General features: G+C 43.1%; 1 protein-coding gene across 1 annotated transcript; it reads left to right on the top strand.

Moving 5' to 3' along the window:
- The first annotated feature begins 3341 nt into the window (after nucleotides 1-3341).
- Nucleotides 3342-15057, top strand: LOC104919854 (uncharacterized). The gene is made up of 14 exons (XM_019261844.2): nucleotides 3342-3479; nucleotides 6489-6830; nucleotides 6910-7218; nucleotides 9050-9319; nucleotides 9413-9554; nucleotides 10668-10837; nucleotides 10960-11262; nucleotides 11361-11654; nucleotides 11746-12027; nucleotides 12130-12292; nucleotides 12957-13117; nucleotides 13257-13332; nucleotides 14535-14562; nucleotides 14670-15057. The coding sequence occupies exons 1-14, from the start codon at nucleotides 3413-3415 to the stop codon at nucleotides 14817-14819; spliced, it is 2757 nt and encodes a 918-aa protein (XP_019117389.2). The 5' UTR covers nucleotides 3342-3412; the 3' UTR covers nucleotides 14820-15057.
- Nucleotides 15058-15274: the final 217 nt, after the last annotated feature.

Raw genomic sequence — 15274 nt, 5'->3', positions numbered from 1 at the left:
GTTTCAGGAGTACGAGTAGTACACCTTAGTTGCACCTCTTCCGGGATATGCTATAAATACTCTCCTAACTGTGGCCTCCTCTTTCAATCACGTATTCTGCGCCCCTTCCCCCCGTCACTTTTGTTTCTACTACTTCTTACTCTCCCCCGAGACTCCACGGGGTCCTAGGGAGTCCATTGTGCGCGGACGCTATGGTGGATTCCCTACTGAAGCTCCCAACAGTGTCCAAGAAGTACAAAATCCAAGCTTGCACTGTTGTTGGTCTGTGCTAGTGAATTACCTTTTGGTTTAGAGAGGCCAGCCGTTTCTGGCCTTTATGCTAACAAGCAACTGGCTACATATTTACCAAACAGGCACATGTGTGGTATGCATCTTTTCATCTGACTCTCAACTGTTACGGGAATTTTTAAAGAAAAACCCTTGAATAAGGAAGACTGGATTCAAAGTATCAAAGTTTAAGAAGAGAAAGGGCTCCCTGAGGAGCTCTAACAGTTGGTTCTTATACATTTTTTAAGATGGGCTGTCTCCCAGACACCAATGAGTCTGCTCAGTAATGAACATTATGTATCAAAATGACACTTCCCAGGCCTGTTTCTCACGTCCTTGTCTCTCCTCTCCTTGAACTACTGATCTACAATTATCTCTCCCTGCCATCCTCAGAAAAACACAGTCCAAATAAGGGAAGTGCAAAAAAACAGGAAACACATACACTGTATGAGTTAAAACATCTGAACCCCAGTATAAATCCCAAATTTTATAACATCAGCAAGAACGCAAATTGGCTTTTTTTTGGCTGGTAATAATACTTTTTTAAGTTTTCCTGCAGTAGCAGAAGAAGTAAGTTTCTGTTCAAAGTTATCTCCTTAGGCAGGCTGTCTCAACACCTTGAAGCTGCCTCACAAAGAAAAATGATTTCAAATTAAAACCCTCGCTTTTTTCCTTTCTTCCTATTTGTTTTCCAGACCAGAGGAGTGAAATAAAAAGCTTTTCCAACCAGCCTCTTTGTCCTCTCTCTCTCTCCGTGGTGCAGACCACACATGCCTTTTTCAAACGTGAGTGCTATAAGATTGTACTCGAAGATATATTAGCCCAGAGAGAGGTGCGTGCTGCTGATGGTACTGATACATCCATTTCTATATTTTTTATTTATTTCTCTTTGTACACGAATGCCAGCAGTGTCACAGGCCAATACTGGTATGTGACTGAGACTGATAGTGGCATATCAATCACGTTGTGTCAGTGTGGAATCTGTTCAAGCGCCTACATGTGTGTGTGTGTGTGTGTGTGTGTTCGGGAAGGCTGCAGGGTTTGGTGATAATTCAACTGTAAATGAATAACAGCAGGAAGAGATGGTGCAGATGATCAGTTGTTTTCCTCCTCTGAAGAAAGTGATGATAAGGTTCCACAGAGTTAAGTACGTTACCACACAGCTTTTGCTGCACGCGCGTTATTACTGGCTGATCACCACCTACCTTTTTTTTCCCAGCTGAATTTCCGTGTGTGTGTGTGTGTCCAGAGAGAAAACGATAAAGAGAAATCCAGCAAGGTGAAAAGGATGCCAGTTGTACATCTGTGAATGTACCCTGTCTGTGAAATGTTAACAGTTCATTGTCAGTAAAATACATTAGCTCACAGACAGTAGGACGCACCCGGAAAAGGGTTGAAGGTTTCCAGACTCCTTCTCCAAACTCCACCTCCGCCCACCTTCAGGGAATAACCACTTCACGTAATTTAATTAGCTGGAAAAATCACCACCAACTCCATACTCATGTGATTACACCAGGTTTTAAGAGATAGACTCGACTCCAGGTCAAGTGGTTGCCCTCTAAATCAAATGTTGCATGGGATTTTCTGCAATAGACTGAACTGTGTTTTACCTTCCGGAGATATAATCATTTCACAGTCAGACCGGAGCAAGACTGGAAACAATAAGAGCTCGTCGTGCTCAGATCGTGCAGACAAAACCTCTCTCATCTACGTGTGGTTCAGAAGCTGATTTCTAGGATTTGTAAATATAGATACGAATATGCTTCCTTTCATGTGCTATTAAATCTGTCATATTAAACCAAACAACTTAAGAGAAACTTAACAAGAAACCAAGATATGAAATTTGGCTCGATTAACACTTGGATACAAATTTCAGAAAACCCTTTGAAGGACATCCAACTAGAGGTTAAGGTGAAATTTGCATGAAATAATATCTTTTTAAGGGATTAAACATCTGAATTCGATCATGATCAGACAAAAGTTAGGCCCTGAATATTGCTTACATGCACGATTCAGGAGTCTAACTCCTGAATTTATGCTGTATTTAAGGGCCTTTGCCTCCTAACATGCAAAGGAAAGTACAAAGGAGGCTTTAAGTTCAGATGGTGTGTGGATGACATGGCATTTTAGACTTTCAGGTATGTTTGTGTAGTGTCGGGCCTCCTGCTGTTGTGACTGTAGAGAGCGAAAGAGGATGACACAGCTGTTTTCTTTGTTGTAAAAACCCACTTTCACAGGGTACAAAATGTTTCACTACACTTGCCAGTTTCACATCAGACGATTTAAAAAGCCGTTACAAACCACAGAGAATCAAAATGTGATTTCTTTTTTTCACACGAGATGTTTTTGATCAGGTCATTTCATTCACTGACATCCTACCGTGTGGTATCGGTGACTCAACACCGAAGTTGATCAGCTTTTTTAACAGGAAATAAAAGCTGCCAACTTCACATAAGCCGGCCTGAAATGCTGTGCTCGAGCACCTGCAAAAAAAAAAAAAAAAAAACGTCTTTTACTTTTCTCACCCACATTTGTTCTTCTTTGCAGTTTTTCCTCCCAGGGTGACAAATTGTGCTCAGCAAATAAGTGTGACTGGGGGAAAAAAACACACACAGTCTCAAAGTGAATTAGAGGAACATTATGCCATAAAACAATACCCAGAAGTTTGCAGGGCATGAGCAGTGAGCGAGCAGACAGGCCGTCTCTGAGTGCCCCAGCAGGGACGGGATGGTATGAATGATGCATGGCTTTACCACTTCCCAAGGCGCCTCGCTATATATGAGGTGTCTGAGTAACTGAACAGACGCACGGTGCATGGTGACTGGGAGAAAGCAGACTGAGAGAACAGGAAAACTGTCATGCAAATCTGCTGCAACTGACACACAGAAGCTAAGTTATTGTCTGAATAAAGGGAGAAGAGGTCGTGCGCGCATGTGTGTGTGTGTGTACATCTAGTATGTGGCTTTAAGAGTGGCAGCAAACACACACACACACAAATGTCACTGCCGTCTGGATGGGTGTGTATCTCTAACCATAAACCACAAACGTGTCACACACACACACACACACACACACACACACTTTAAATATCCTTTATGCTTTACGTACACTCAGTCCAACTCTTATTTCACTCAATGACACCATCATGGGATGCTCTGGGCTGTTGATTTTGGGTCTTGTCCTGAATGTTGCTCACTCCTTGGAAACTCAGGGTAAGTCTGCAACAGTTACAACCCGTCTGTGACTGTCAGCTGTTTATGGGCTCTTTTTTACTGGCCCTTAAAGTCTTGTTTAATCTGTGGCATTTGCACTAAGCTGTGTTACTATGGTTTTCCTAACTAATTAGCCTAATATATATATATATATGCAGAAATAGACAATAAAGCCACATGCTGTTTGCATCTTGAAGGCACTAAATAGCAACTATTTCTGCAACATATTGCTGATGGCATGTTGGGATTGTCACCCTGGCAGTTGATTGTTATTGATCAGTGGTGCCACCTTAGACCACATTAGGTTCTTTACAGCCTTTTAAAGTTAATATACGAGCATTGTTAAGAGGGGAAACCCCTCTGCAGGGTCCATTGCATGGTTTTATTTTCAGTATGAAGTCTTTGTTTCTGCAGAGTCACTGGGACTTCCAGCTGGAGATGAAAGTTTAAACGTGAGAAGAAGTTCTGATTTTTTTTTTGTACAACAAAAATCAAAAGTCTTGTTTGTTTACCACATCCCCAGTCTGCAGAGGAAGAGTTTCTGCGTGCCACCATGGGTGAACGGTTGCAGTTTGGTGAGAAAAAGAAGCCCCTGGGGCTCAGGAAATATGATGCAGTGCATGAATACCTGATTTCTTGCTCCGTTATTACTTAGTTTGTATCCTTAAGGTGTGCCTTTTCCATGCTTGGCTGACATTTATTTTGGCAATAACCTGCAAGGGCAAATGAATTATGAACCCACGAGGCATAATTGAACCCGTACAGCATATTTATTTCACTCCCTCTCCCTGTCCTTTCCACTTAAAAGGCTTTGGAGGCTCTCCACATTGTTTCCATTTGCTGTGATATATCGTAACATCAACAGCATTTCAGCTTCAACAGTGTTTGATGCAAACAGTTTACACTGCAGCAGCTGGCTGTATGTTCAATAGTTTTCCATGAAGCAATGCAGTAGTAGTAGTAGTTGTTGTAATTTCACTCACCATATATCTGAAGCTGAATAGAGGCTGATAAAACAAACGGTGTCCTCGAGTGCACTTTGATAAAGTCAGCAGAGGAAGCAAGATGAAAGAGACTTGGTATGCACTGGAGTCTGCACACTGTCCTTTCTGCAAGTGCTAAAACCTGTCAGCTTCTATTAAATGTCCTTTCCGCTGAAACCTCTTCTAATCATGGCTGATTTCTCAAGTGTGGAGGGAAGAGGTCGTCTGTGTCTGGGTATGGATCAGGGCGTAACTTTTGGACTGTTTTCATTTCATTAACATAATGGAGTTTTCTATTAAATATACACTGAGGGGACAAGGCCACATTTGTCAAGTGTCATTGTCTGCACAAAGTTTAATTCCTCTGCTCAGCCCTTTGAGTGTAAGAGAGCTACTCCATTTTTAACTTATACTTTCTGAACATCGCTTGGGTCACAGCTCCATGCTTTGTCCGCCATGAAATTGTGTACAGAGATTCAATGTCCCCAGAAGATGAATCCGAATGACTTTGACTATACGCTTTTTAATCTAAAGCTTCATTTATCCAGTGAAATATCTCACTACCTACTGGACGGATTGGTGTAAAATGTTAAAATGTCCAGATATTCATGGTCCCCAGAGGATGAATCTGAATGACTTTGACTATATGCGTTTAATCTAGCACCACCAAGAGTTTAAAGTTTCATTTATCCAGTGAAATATCTCACTGCCAGCTGGATGGTTTGGTGTAAAATGTTCTCCAGATATTCATGGTCCCCAGAGGATGAATGCTAATGATTTTGACAATACCCTGACTTTTAATCTAGCACCACCAGCAGTTCCAATGCCTCTCTTATCCAGTGAAATATGTCACCTACTGGATGGACAGATATTCATGGTGCCCAGAGGATGATCTGAATGACTTTCACTATATGCTTTAAATCTAGCCCCACCAGTAGTTTAAAGTTTCATTTATCCGGTGAAATATCTTACTACCAGCTGGATGGTTTGGTGTAAAATGTTCTCCAGATATTCATGGTCCCCAGAGGATGAATGCTAATGACTTTGACAATACCCTGACTTTTAATCTAGCGCCACCAACAGTTCCAGTGCCTCTCTTATCCAGTGAAATATGTCACCATCTACTGGATGGATTGGTGTAAAATGTTCATGATGCCTGGATTGCCTGAAACTTAGTTCAGATACTCATAGTCCCCTCAGGATGAATTTTAATCACTTCTTTTAGTGATTAAATTAAAAGTTTTTCTAAAGCAGAATGTTGGTTTGTGTGCAAATGCAAATACATCTATTTATATTTTAATAATTCATTTACTTGTTCAAATCTTTTTGTCATTTGTCTCACATTTCAATCTAAGTGTTTGTTTTTAAGCTTTTCTGTTTTTCCATTCCGGGATTTTTCGTTTTCAAAATGTCACTTCACTAAATTAGTTTGTACTTTCAATATCCAATTTACTTTTTTAGCTTCTGTTTTCTTTATTGTTAATTTCCCATTTTAATTTGAACTGCATCCAACCGCACATGACTCTCTGAAGGATAAGAGACAAAATAAATGACAAAATTAATGACACTATACTCCACATTTAGTGCTGATTAGCGAATAGTAGCTTGTCAATACGCTAAGAGATAATGGTAAACTCAACCTGCTGCACATCAGCATGTTAGCATTGTCATTGTGCGTGTCTTAGCATGCTGACATTAGCATTTAGCTCGAAGCAAACATGGCTGTAGCCTGTGATTATTGACAAGTTTTAATTATGACTGAGAACCTTATAACCACTGAACCGGTTAGTCTGTGTCATCCATCACAGTTTCACTTAACTGGTGAAAGACAATGGGATGTGTGAAAACGCCTTTCATAGGCACAACAATGGACATCTATCAGCCGGCTGTCCGTCCTCTCAGGAAGAAGAACAATCATTTCCCCCTTAAAGACATTACTGCTCTGCTTGTGTTTGCAATTTTAAGGACAAGGCAGGTGAATTTATGACTGTATTGTCCTTAAACATTGTGTTTCTGTGTGTCACAGATACGAGTAAAGGACCGATTGAGCTCAGACGCAACGTCACAGGATACCTTGGAAAGGACGTGTACCTGAGCTGTAGATATGTGGGTGAGAGCGAGATCTTCAGCGCCAAGTGGAAACGCCAGATTAACTCTAAAGTTAAATCTAATTCAGCCCAATACAGGCGAATAGCAGGGGCTATAAATAATAATCTGTTTGGTCGTGATGGCTTCTCAAAACCAGAATCTGCCACCAACCTCACAGTTAAAGTCAATGTGTCCAGTGTGGAAGTAGAGGGAGAATACACCTGTGAGTTTGATACAGAGGATGAAAATTTCTCTGAAACAGTATTCCTCACTGTAGAAGGTAAGCTGAACAGATAATGTTATATATTCATGTTTTAATTAACCTTCGTCGTTTAACGTACCTGTTCATTCATTCACAGCTCAGCCTGATATCGAGGTCCAGGTCAATGCAGAGATCATAAACGGCTCTCACTACCAGTCGGTGTCGTGCTCGGCTGTCGGTGGCAGGCCTCTGCCTCAGATCAGCTGGCTGGTTGACGGCCAACCTCCTTCAGATGACTCTTACACCGTGAACGTGTCTGATACTGCTCACTCAAACGGCACCTCCACCCTGAGCAGCATCCTCCGCTTCCCCACCCACGTACAGGACGAAGACAGCGTGACCTGTGTGGTCCAACACCCGACCCTCCCAAACCCCAAACTCACCGCAGTGAGGGTGGAAACCTACAGTAAGCTCATGTTCACATATGAGCGGGTCGTGTTTGTGCATCTGTGTTGTCGGAGGTGACATATTGTATCACAAGAGGTGTCATGACTCAGCATCTCACAGCACAATAAGTTCCTCCAGCTGATTTTTTCACACCGGACGTTCCCTCTCACTCTGCTCCACATACCCGGTGACGGACCGTAAATCACATTGCACAGTGCAATGCGTTCATGTGTGAATGCACTCTTTCATTGGCATCGAGCATATGGTGCACCATAATGCACCAGCGAACCATTAACTAATGAATGACGAGAACAAACCGCAGTGCAGCGTGCGATTTGGTTGAATTTTGGTCTTCCCACGTATCAAGTGGTGAAAAGAAAAAAGGGTCAGTAGTAGTGATGAGTCATTACGACCTTACTCTGTAGTTTCATTCAGCTTTTGTGATTTAGCGTCTCTGTTTCAGTCAACTTTCACCAAACAGCAGACAGACACAGTTACCGACTATCTGCTGAACTTAGTGGCCAGATATTTCCCTCAGGAGCTGGTGGAGACCATAAACAGAGCTAAAAGAGTGTTAATATTGGACTTGTCTTCACCAGGTGGTCAGAAACACGACTCCAAATGAATCATTACCCAAGGTCATAACTCAGAGGGTGACTGTGTTCACATTGGTCTATGTTGAGCTACTGCCAGACACCAGGAAGTTAACCTACTCAGCATGTGTGTTATGTACTGATGTGTGGGTAACTGCTGCCATGTGTTTACATGCCATGTGCATCCTCGGCATTGTGGTCAATGAAACCAGACTTCAAGTGAGCATCCAGCGCAAACATCCAACGAGTAACGATGGCAAAGAAATCAGATAGTGGCGATATATTTATAATAAGCAGCTATTCATACAGATTTAATGATTGCAGTTGTTGCTTGTAAATGCATCTTGAAGTCAAACATGACAAACCTTGGCACGTTTGTTCCCAAGCTGGGAAGAAACAGCTGTTAAATACACTCTGTTCAAGTTCACACTCCTCATGTTGGCTCTGGTTACCACGGCACATAGACTGCCTCTGTAGCAAACAAAATATAAAATAGGTGACCTATTAATCAAGTAATTAGGCCTATTTTCATGTCATCAACCAATTCTTGAAGCTGATGCAGATCACATTCACTTCTTACTTCTTCATTTGTCTGGCTATGTTTTTACTCATGCTTGCAGATTGTCCAGATCTCTGCAAGGGTAGTGTAAATGTTCATAACTGTACGGTGGTGAACCCATTAACGTGAGCCAGGCCAGCCAGCTCGTTCGTCCAGTACTGCAGCTTAGGTCATTTTCTAACTGCAGTGGTTCAATCCGCACATACCTGTGTTAACAGATGGAATTTTTGAAGCCAAAGTCCTTCAACTCTCTTTAATCACCCACACACCCGTCCCCAACACCTGAGTTTTTATGAGGTGTTAGCTCGCTGCTCTTACTCATTAGGGATGGCTGGCTATTGTATGACACCACAACTTTATATATTTGATAATAGACTCTGATCTCTGCTGATTCCCTGTATTAAAGCCTGTGGTTCTCTCAGCTTTGGTTGGACAGCAGCTGGGCCAGACATCTGCTCTCAGCTTCAGTCCGGGCCAACAGATGGGACAGGTGATAAGCCTAAGTCAGCACTCTCCAAAACCCAAGCAGAAGCCCCTAATGGCCTGTGTTTAGCTAACATTCAGCTCATCCGGCCGCGGCTTCCTATTTAACAAAAACACCCTGAGCCTCGACTCGCTATCTGACTTTTTAATTTGCTGGAAAAAACATTAGACCTTGTGCAAGAATAACTCCTCTCGCCTTTCTTCCTGCTCTGCAGCGAGGCCAAATGTGACCATTAAAGCAGAGATGACACAACAAGGAGGAAGTGAGTTCTGGGTGGTCTCTTGTATTTCATCTGGAGGGAGACCTGACACTGACATCTCCTTGGCTTTGGACACTGATGAAGAGCTGAACAGTGTGACAAGCACAGACTCAGTGTCGGCCCACCTCCCTGTAGAAGAGTATGAGGGGCACAATGTCACCTGTGTGTTTGACCACCCCAAGTTTACACAAAAAGAAACACGAGTCATAACCCTGCCGTCTTTGCGTGAGTATTATCAGTGTTTCAGATTTGAAGAACTCTGCTGATGCTCGTGAGGTTGAAGTTACAGAAAACAGAGATGTGCTTTCTGTTCTGCAGATTTGTCCGTTCAGTTGGGAAACGACACTGATGAAAACTTCCAAGACATCGAATCTTTAGCGCTGCAGGAAGGACAGACTGACACTGTTATCAGCCTGCAGATCACTGGAAATGTGCCACGCTACAACATTACCTGCACAAAGTAAGAAATATTTTGTGGTGAAGGAGCATTTTGCAAGTTCAACTTTCATGGAGGGGCTGTAGAAACAAAAACTTTTGTTGCCCTTGGAGTTTGTTTTTTAGTTTGAAATTTATAACATAGTCTGTTAAAAACAGGGAATATGAAGTTTCAAAGGCATGGAAAAATATGCTGTCGCAATGCATCATGGGCAATGTAGGATCCAGCATCTTTGACCTATGCTAAGGTCTAAAGAGTCAGGATATCTTGGACCCAGCTGCTTTGATTTTGACTGCTTGCAGAAAATATACAACAACATGCCAAACGCCATGATATCGTGCAACAACACAGCTAGTATTGTAACTAATGTTAGATGTGGGTTAGGCTGTGGCTTTACAAACTGATATAGTTGCAGCTGTTCAGCAAACATGCAAAGAGGATGATGATGATGGAGCACACCAGCTCCAGACTGCCACTCTCACAACTCTCCTGCTACTGTAACTAACATCACATCCTCAGCAAATCTCAGCAAAGTATGCTGAACGTTCATGGAAAAGCAATTTAACGTTACCCGACGCACAAATCCTGACTGGAAGAACAAGTTGTTTGGCCGGGCCTGAGCCGCTTTGTTGTTTGTTTCCCATTTACAAAGCCAGAACTGTGGACAAACACCGGATTTAGTTTCAGCGCGCACACAGTGGAGTGGAAAGCTCGCAGACTGTGTGTCTGTGGAGGAGATATTAGATGAATTAGGGGAAAAAAAAGTATTGGATTACATTCACTCACTCCATGTTCAAATGTTTGGCGCACCCCTTTTATGAATGTCTTGATTTCAATAACCAATAAACTTTTACCACATAGAAACATCATGTATTTAGAAACAGGTGATGTTGTTATTGTTTTCCTCATGTACATACAGTAATCTTTAGAGTCTACTGTATGTACCTGTTTGCAGTGTAGACTGAAACAACATACGTATCCTGTGGAGGATGTGGTCACACACTGTGGCACCGAACCACAATGTGACAGACGTGCAGATCAGATGTGTTTCCTGATTGAAAAAATGTATTTTTTTCCGTATTTATTTAAATATTTGTAACCTGAAGTATTAATCCTGCTCTGTATGTTTCCCTACAGAGATGATGAGCTCTTGCCTGAAGGCATGGAGCTGGTTGGCAGCAGCCTCACAGTTCAGGGCCCTCTGGGGCATCAGCATGCTGGCCTGTATGAATGTTTCCTCTCGTACCATCATCTCCAAGCAGAGCTGAAGTTTAATGTCACAGTTAATCCTCCTGTTATACAGCCCGGTAGGTGGAACTCTATGTGTGTATTTCGTAAAAGACTTTTATGAATACACTTTGAATTTTCCTGCATTATCTGACCGTGAAATATTGATGTGGACCCTTCTCTCCCGCGCCCTTCCTCTCAGTTCCTCCCACAATACGAGTTGATTTGCAGACTGAAGATGGACGCAGTGTGATTGAGTGCTCAGCAGCTGATGCTGTTCCTGCAGCCAACATGTCCTGGCTTCTACCGGAGGGTGTGTCTGGAGTCTCTTGGTTCAATTTCACTTCTCATAATGGAAGCCACTCTGTCGGGGGAGTTTTACTCCTCCCTGCCTGCTCGCCTTGGGAGCTCACTGCAGAGTGTGTGATAAATCACCCTGCGTTTGAAAAGCCAGAGAACAGAAGTATAACACTCCCTCTTTGCGGTATGTTGAACAGATCAGACGGTGGGTAATTTTGTCAGAGTGACCTTACAGATTTGGCTATGCACGCCATAGTTTTAATCTTACTACTTCCTGTAGTGTAACTTCTCTTTCCCACGCAGCTCCCCCAAACATCACCGTCAACCGCTCAACTGAGTGGAAAGACGGAGAGGAGTACACAAAGGTGGAGTGCTCTGTGGACAGTGTGGCCACTGCAGCATCCGTAACCTGGCATGTCGGAAACAGCAGCATCAGTTGTGTGTCAGAGTCTGAAGTCCAGGCTGATGGTCTGGTGTCGACTCATAGTTCTGCACACTTCTTGTCTTCTTTGTATGCTGGTCAGGATTTGACCTGCACAGTGGAGCATCCAAGCCTGGAGGCAGCAGAAAAACGAACAATACACATTCCTGTGCAGAGTACGTCATTTCTTTCTTTCTTTGAGATATTTCTCTCTGTGACACACAGCTGCTCACCCCCTTCCTGTCACCCCTTGTTTTCTTTTTCCAGAAGCCCATATCCTGAGCGTTTCTGTGGTAAGACAGCAGGACTCGCCCCTCTGGTTGGCAGTGTGTGACTGCCGAGGGGAGGGTGCCGGGACAAACCTCGCCTGGGTTCTTCCCGAAAATGCCAAAAGCCAAACATCCCTGCAGCCAAACTACAAAGGCGAAATCCAAGCCAGGCTGACTTATCAGTTTCCTCTGGGCCTCCATGAGGGACATAACCTGACCTGTGTGTATCAGTCCAAACATGGAACCACAGAGGAGAAAACCATTCATATCCCCAGATACTGTGAGTTTAACACAAACAGTACTCATCATATCTCAACACCTGCATGCAAGCTGTTCCAAATTAGATCTAAACATGCAAGGTTCATCTCTGACTTCTCTGCAGACATCACATCTGTCAAAGTCCTGAACCACACGACTCCTCTGCAAAGCCGCTACGGTGGTGAACCCGTCATACACAGACTTGCTCTCCAGGAACATCATCAGAAGCAGAAAGTGCTGCTCCGAGTCGAAGGCAAAGTGCCAGAGTACGACCTCATCTGTAAAAGGTGGTGTATACTCTATTATCGCCAACCTAAATATTGCGAGGAAGCACCTGTACACTCTGTGTGCTGTACAAAAGCCAGTGTTCTCCTGATTTAAAGGAGAGAGTATAAGATTTATTAGCCCGGAAATGTAAACTGGATTGCTTCTACAACATGGATGTCATCCAGCATCATGTTAGCATTAAAGTTTGGAGATACTCTACATTATCTTCCTGATGAATTGATCATAATAACATGTATTGTCTATGTAGCCAAGGTCTGCTCCTCTGTACTACTAAAGCATGGGCACTGTAGTTTATTTTGAGTCAACCTCACACACACACACACACACACCTCCTGCTGCAGTAAATACTCACTAGAGCACCAAATGTGTGTTAATCCATGCCTGAAAATAGCCTCTAACTAATGCATATTTACTCCCGTTACATAACACTTGCTAAAAACTACAGTGCCCGGCTATTTTTGGAAATGACTGAGCCCTTTTAAAACAAAAGGAATTCAATATATGTGGTGCTAGTTTGAAGATTTCTGTCTCTGGTAGGAACAGATGGGCCTCGAGTGGCACAAACACAAGCCTTGAACCTAAAACATTGCTTGTTTTGATCTTTTCCAGGGATTTGTTCACAGTCGGAGAATATAAAAATACTTTTTGTCTTGTGTGTTTCAGGAGCGATGGCTCGTTTGTCCGAATGGAAGGGGATGCAATGGTCTTCCAGCCCGAGATCACAGAGAAGGACGAAGGCCTGTACACCTGCCAGGCGTCCTTCTATCACCACACAGCCACGGTCAACATTCAAGTGGAGGTCATGAGCGAGGACAAACTGTATGGTGAGAACTTTCCATGTCGTATTTTCCATCTGTTCAGTGAAACAGAGTGACTTGTTTACTTGAGAAAATCTGTGGCATGTTATCAGATTGAGAGCAGATACTTGTGGCTTTGACATCTATGTGTTTGCGTGCATTTCAGCAATGATGGCTATGATCTGCTTCTCTTCCGGCATGGGAATCCTGATCATCTTCGTCGTCGCTCTCTGGGTGTGCTGGTGAGTTAAACACCTCAACAGGTGACAGGTTGCAGCTCGGCAGGTGATGCATCAACCAGCAAATGAGGGCAACTCAGCCAGTGCCACACAATACAAGTGAGACAAACAGGATGTGTGATCGCTCACCAAAACCCCAGTATTCGCAAACAGGAAGCAGTGTGGCTAAAGCAGACAGGTGCCTCTGCCACCGCAGCCCTGTTGCAGACAGGTAGAAAATGTTCCCTTCTTCAGCGAGAACAACAGATTTATTTTCCAGTCTCCTGCTCTGGCTTTTAGCGGTGTTACATCTGGCACTTTACGCAGTAGACTGCTGTTAGTTGGCTCATTATCGTCAGTGCCACAAGTGCAAAAATCAAGGTAAAAGGTTCAGAAAGTCCACATCTTCGGAAGTTATTACTATAATGAAATTCGAGCTGCCGTTTATCAGTGAAAGAAAAGCCACAAATCCATCTCTTAGACTTATGACATTTGGGGGTAAAACAGTGAGTCCCTCGTCTTTAATGTCTGATGTGGGATTTCTGTCACAACCCTGGAACTGTTTATGGTTTCTGACTGTTGAAATTTGCAAATTTCCACTTTCACTGCCAAATCTAACTCATCTGAAGAATGTTTGTCAGGATCAGATCAGGTCTCGCTGCGAATGAAGCCGCACAATGCAGCGCAAGAGAGGTTCAGAAAGGTATTTCAATGGGCCTTCCTCTCTCTGGTCAGAACATTTGGTCAAGGTGCCATTGGTTGATAGAGCCTCCGTCCCATTATCCCATGCTCCAGTGGGAGGGGGCCCTGTCAGGCTAATTTGGGAAGGTCAGTCACACAGCGTACAACAGCGTATACAAGAAAACATGACTCCCCGGGAGGAAAGCTATTTTGGGATTAACATCGGTGAACCCCCCCCCCTCAGGTTCACCATCCCCTCCAGGACTGGGGACACTTTTTTGACAGCAGCAGATCTTCATTGAGTTGATTTCACCGAGGTCGTAACGTACAAAGTGAGCTGCTGCTTCCGACATCAGAGATCAATGATGGGGACCCGGGTCACCACTCGTCTCCATTAATATTCCTGTCACATTCACACCTGCAATTTGTCCATTTGAACCAAATTCAGTGTTTCAGTGTGTTAAGTCACAGTGCCATCTAGTGGCGTTATTTGACATTGACAAGTTCCTAAAGAAAAAAATCACTTTTGTTGTTTTGTTTTGCAGCAAATTGAACAGCAGGGCAGCATATAAGGTGAGACTACTCAGTTATTATGCAAGTTAATTCATAAATCCTGTTTTTTTCATGCAACAAACCAAAATGAAGACTCTGTATGTTTCTTTCTTCTCTCTGTTATCCAGAAGCAGGAGTCTCTCTCTCCGCTGACAGCTCTGATGCAGGAGCCTGGCTCTCCTCAGGTGAAGCAGCCACTCATGACGAGAGAAGGCGACAAGGAGTTGGCTCAGCTGATCAGTTACTCCATCGTTATTGACGTCAAGAGTACAGTGTGAAGACAAAAAAAAGATGCTTTGCAGAGTTCACGTTCAGCTTTAACGCACAAATATATGAAGGCTTACTGGAGCTGCAGCATTGTTTGAGATTGTTGTGTATTTTTGAGCTCAGCATTAGACGTGGTGTTTCTTTTTTGATTTGCATTAATGATTTCTAAACACTTTTTCCTCTTACTTGAAGTTTGTACTGTATGCACATTGTATTTTCTGGAACTTTTCAATAAAATCATCAATATAATTATTTAGTTTTGTTTCATTTGACACCACAAACACATTTCCAGATATAGTAGAGATGAGTGACAGACTCGGCTGTGACTTTAGCTCCATGCCATCTGCCCTTGTGATGTTTGCGGTCGACTAACTTGGCGAGGGACCATCTGCTGTAACAACAGGAGTAAATCTATAAATATATTCTCACACTGTATATGATCTAGATGCAGACACACTCGTCCTCG

This window comes from Larimichthys crocea, chromosome VII (assembly GCF_000972845.2).
Source record: "Larimichthys crocea isolate SSNF chromosome VII, L_crocea_2.0, whole genome shotgun sequence".
Taxonomy (NCBI): Eukaryota; Metazoa; Chordata; class Actinopteri; family Sciaenidae; genus Larimichthys; species Larimichthys crocea.
This window is presented reverse-complemented; position numbering and strand designations above follow the sequence as displayed.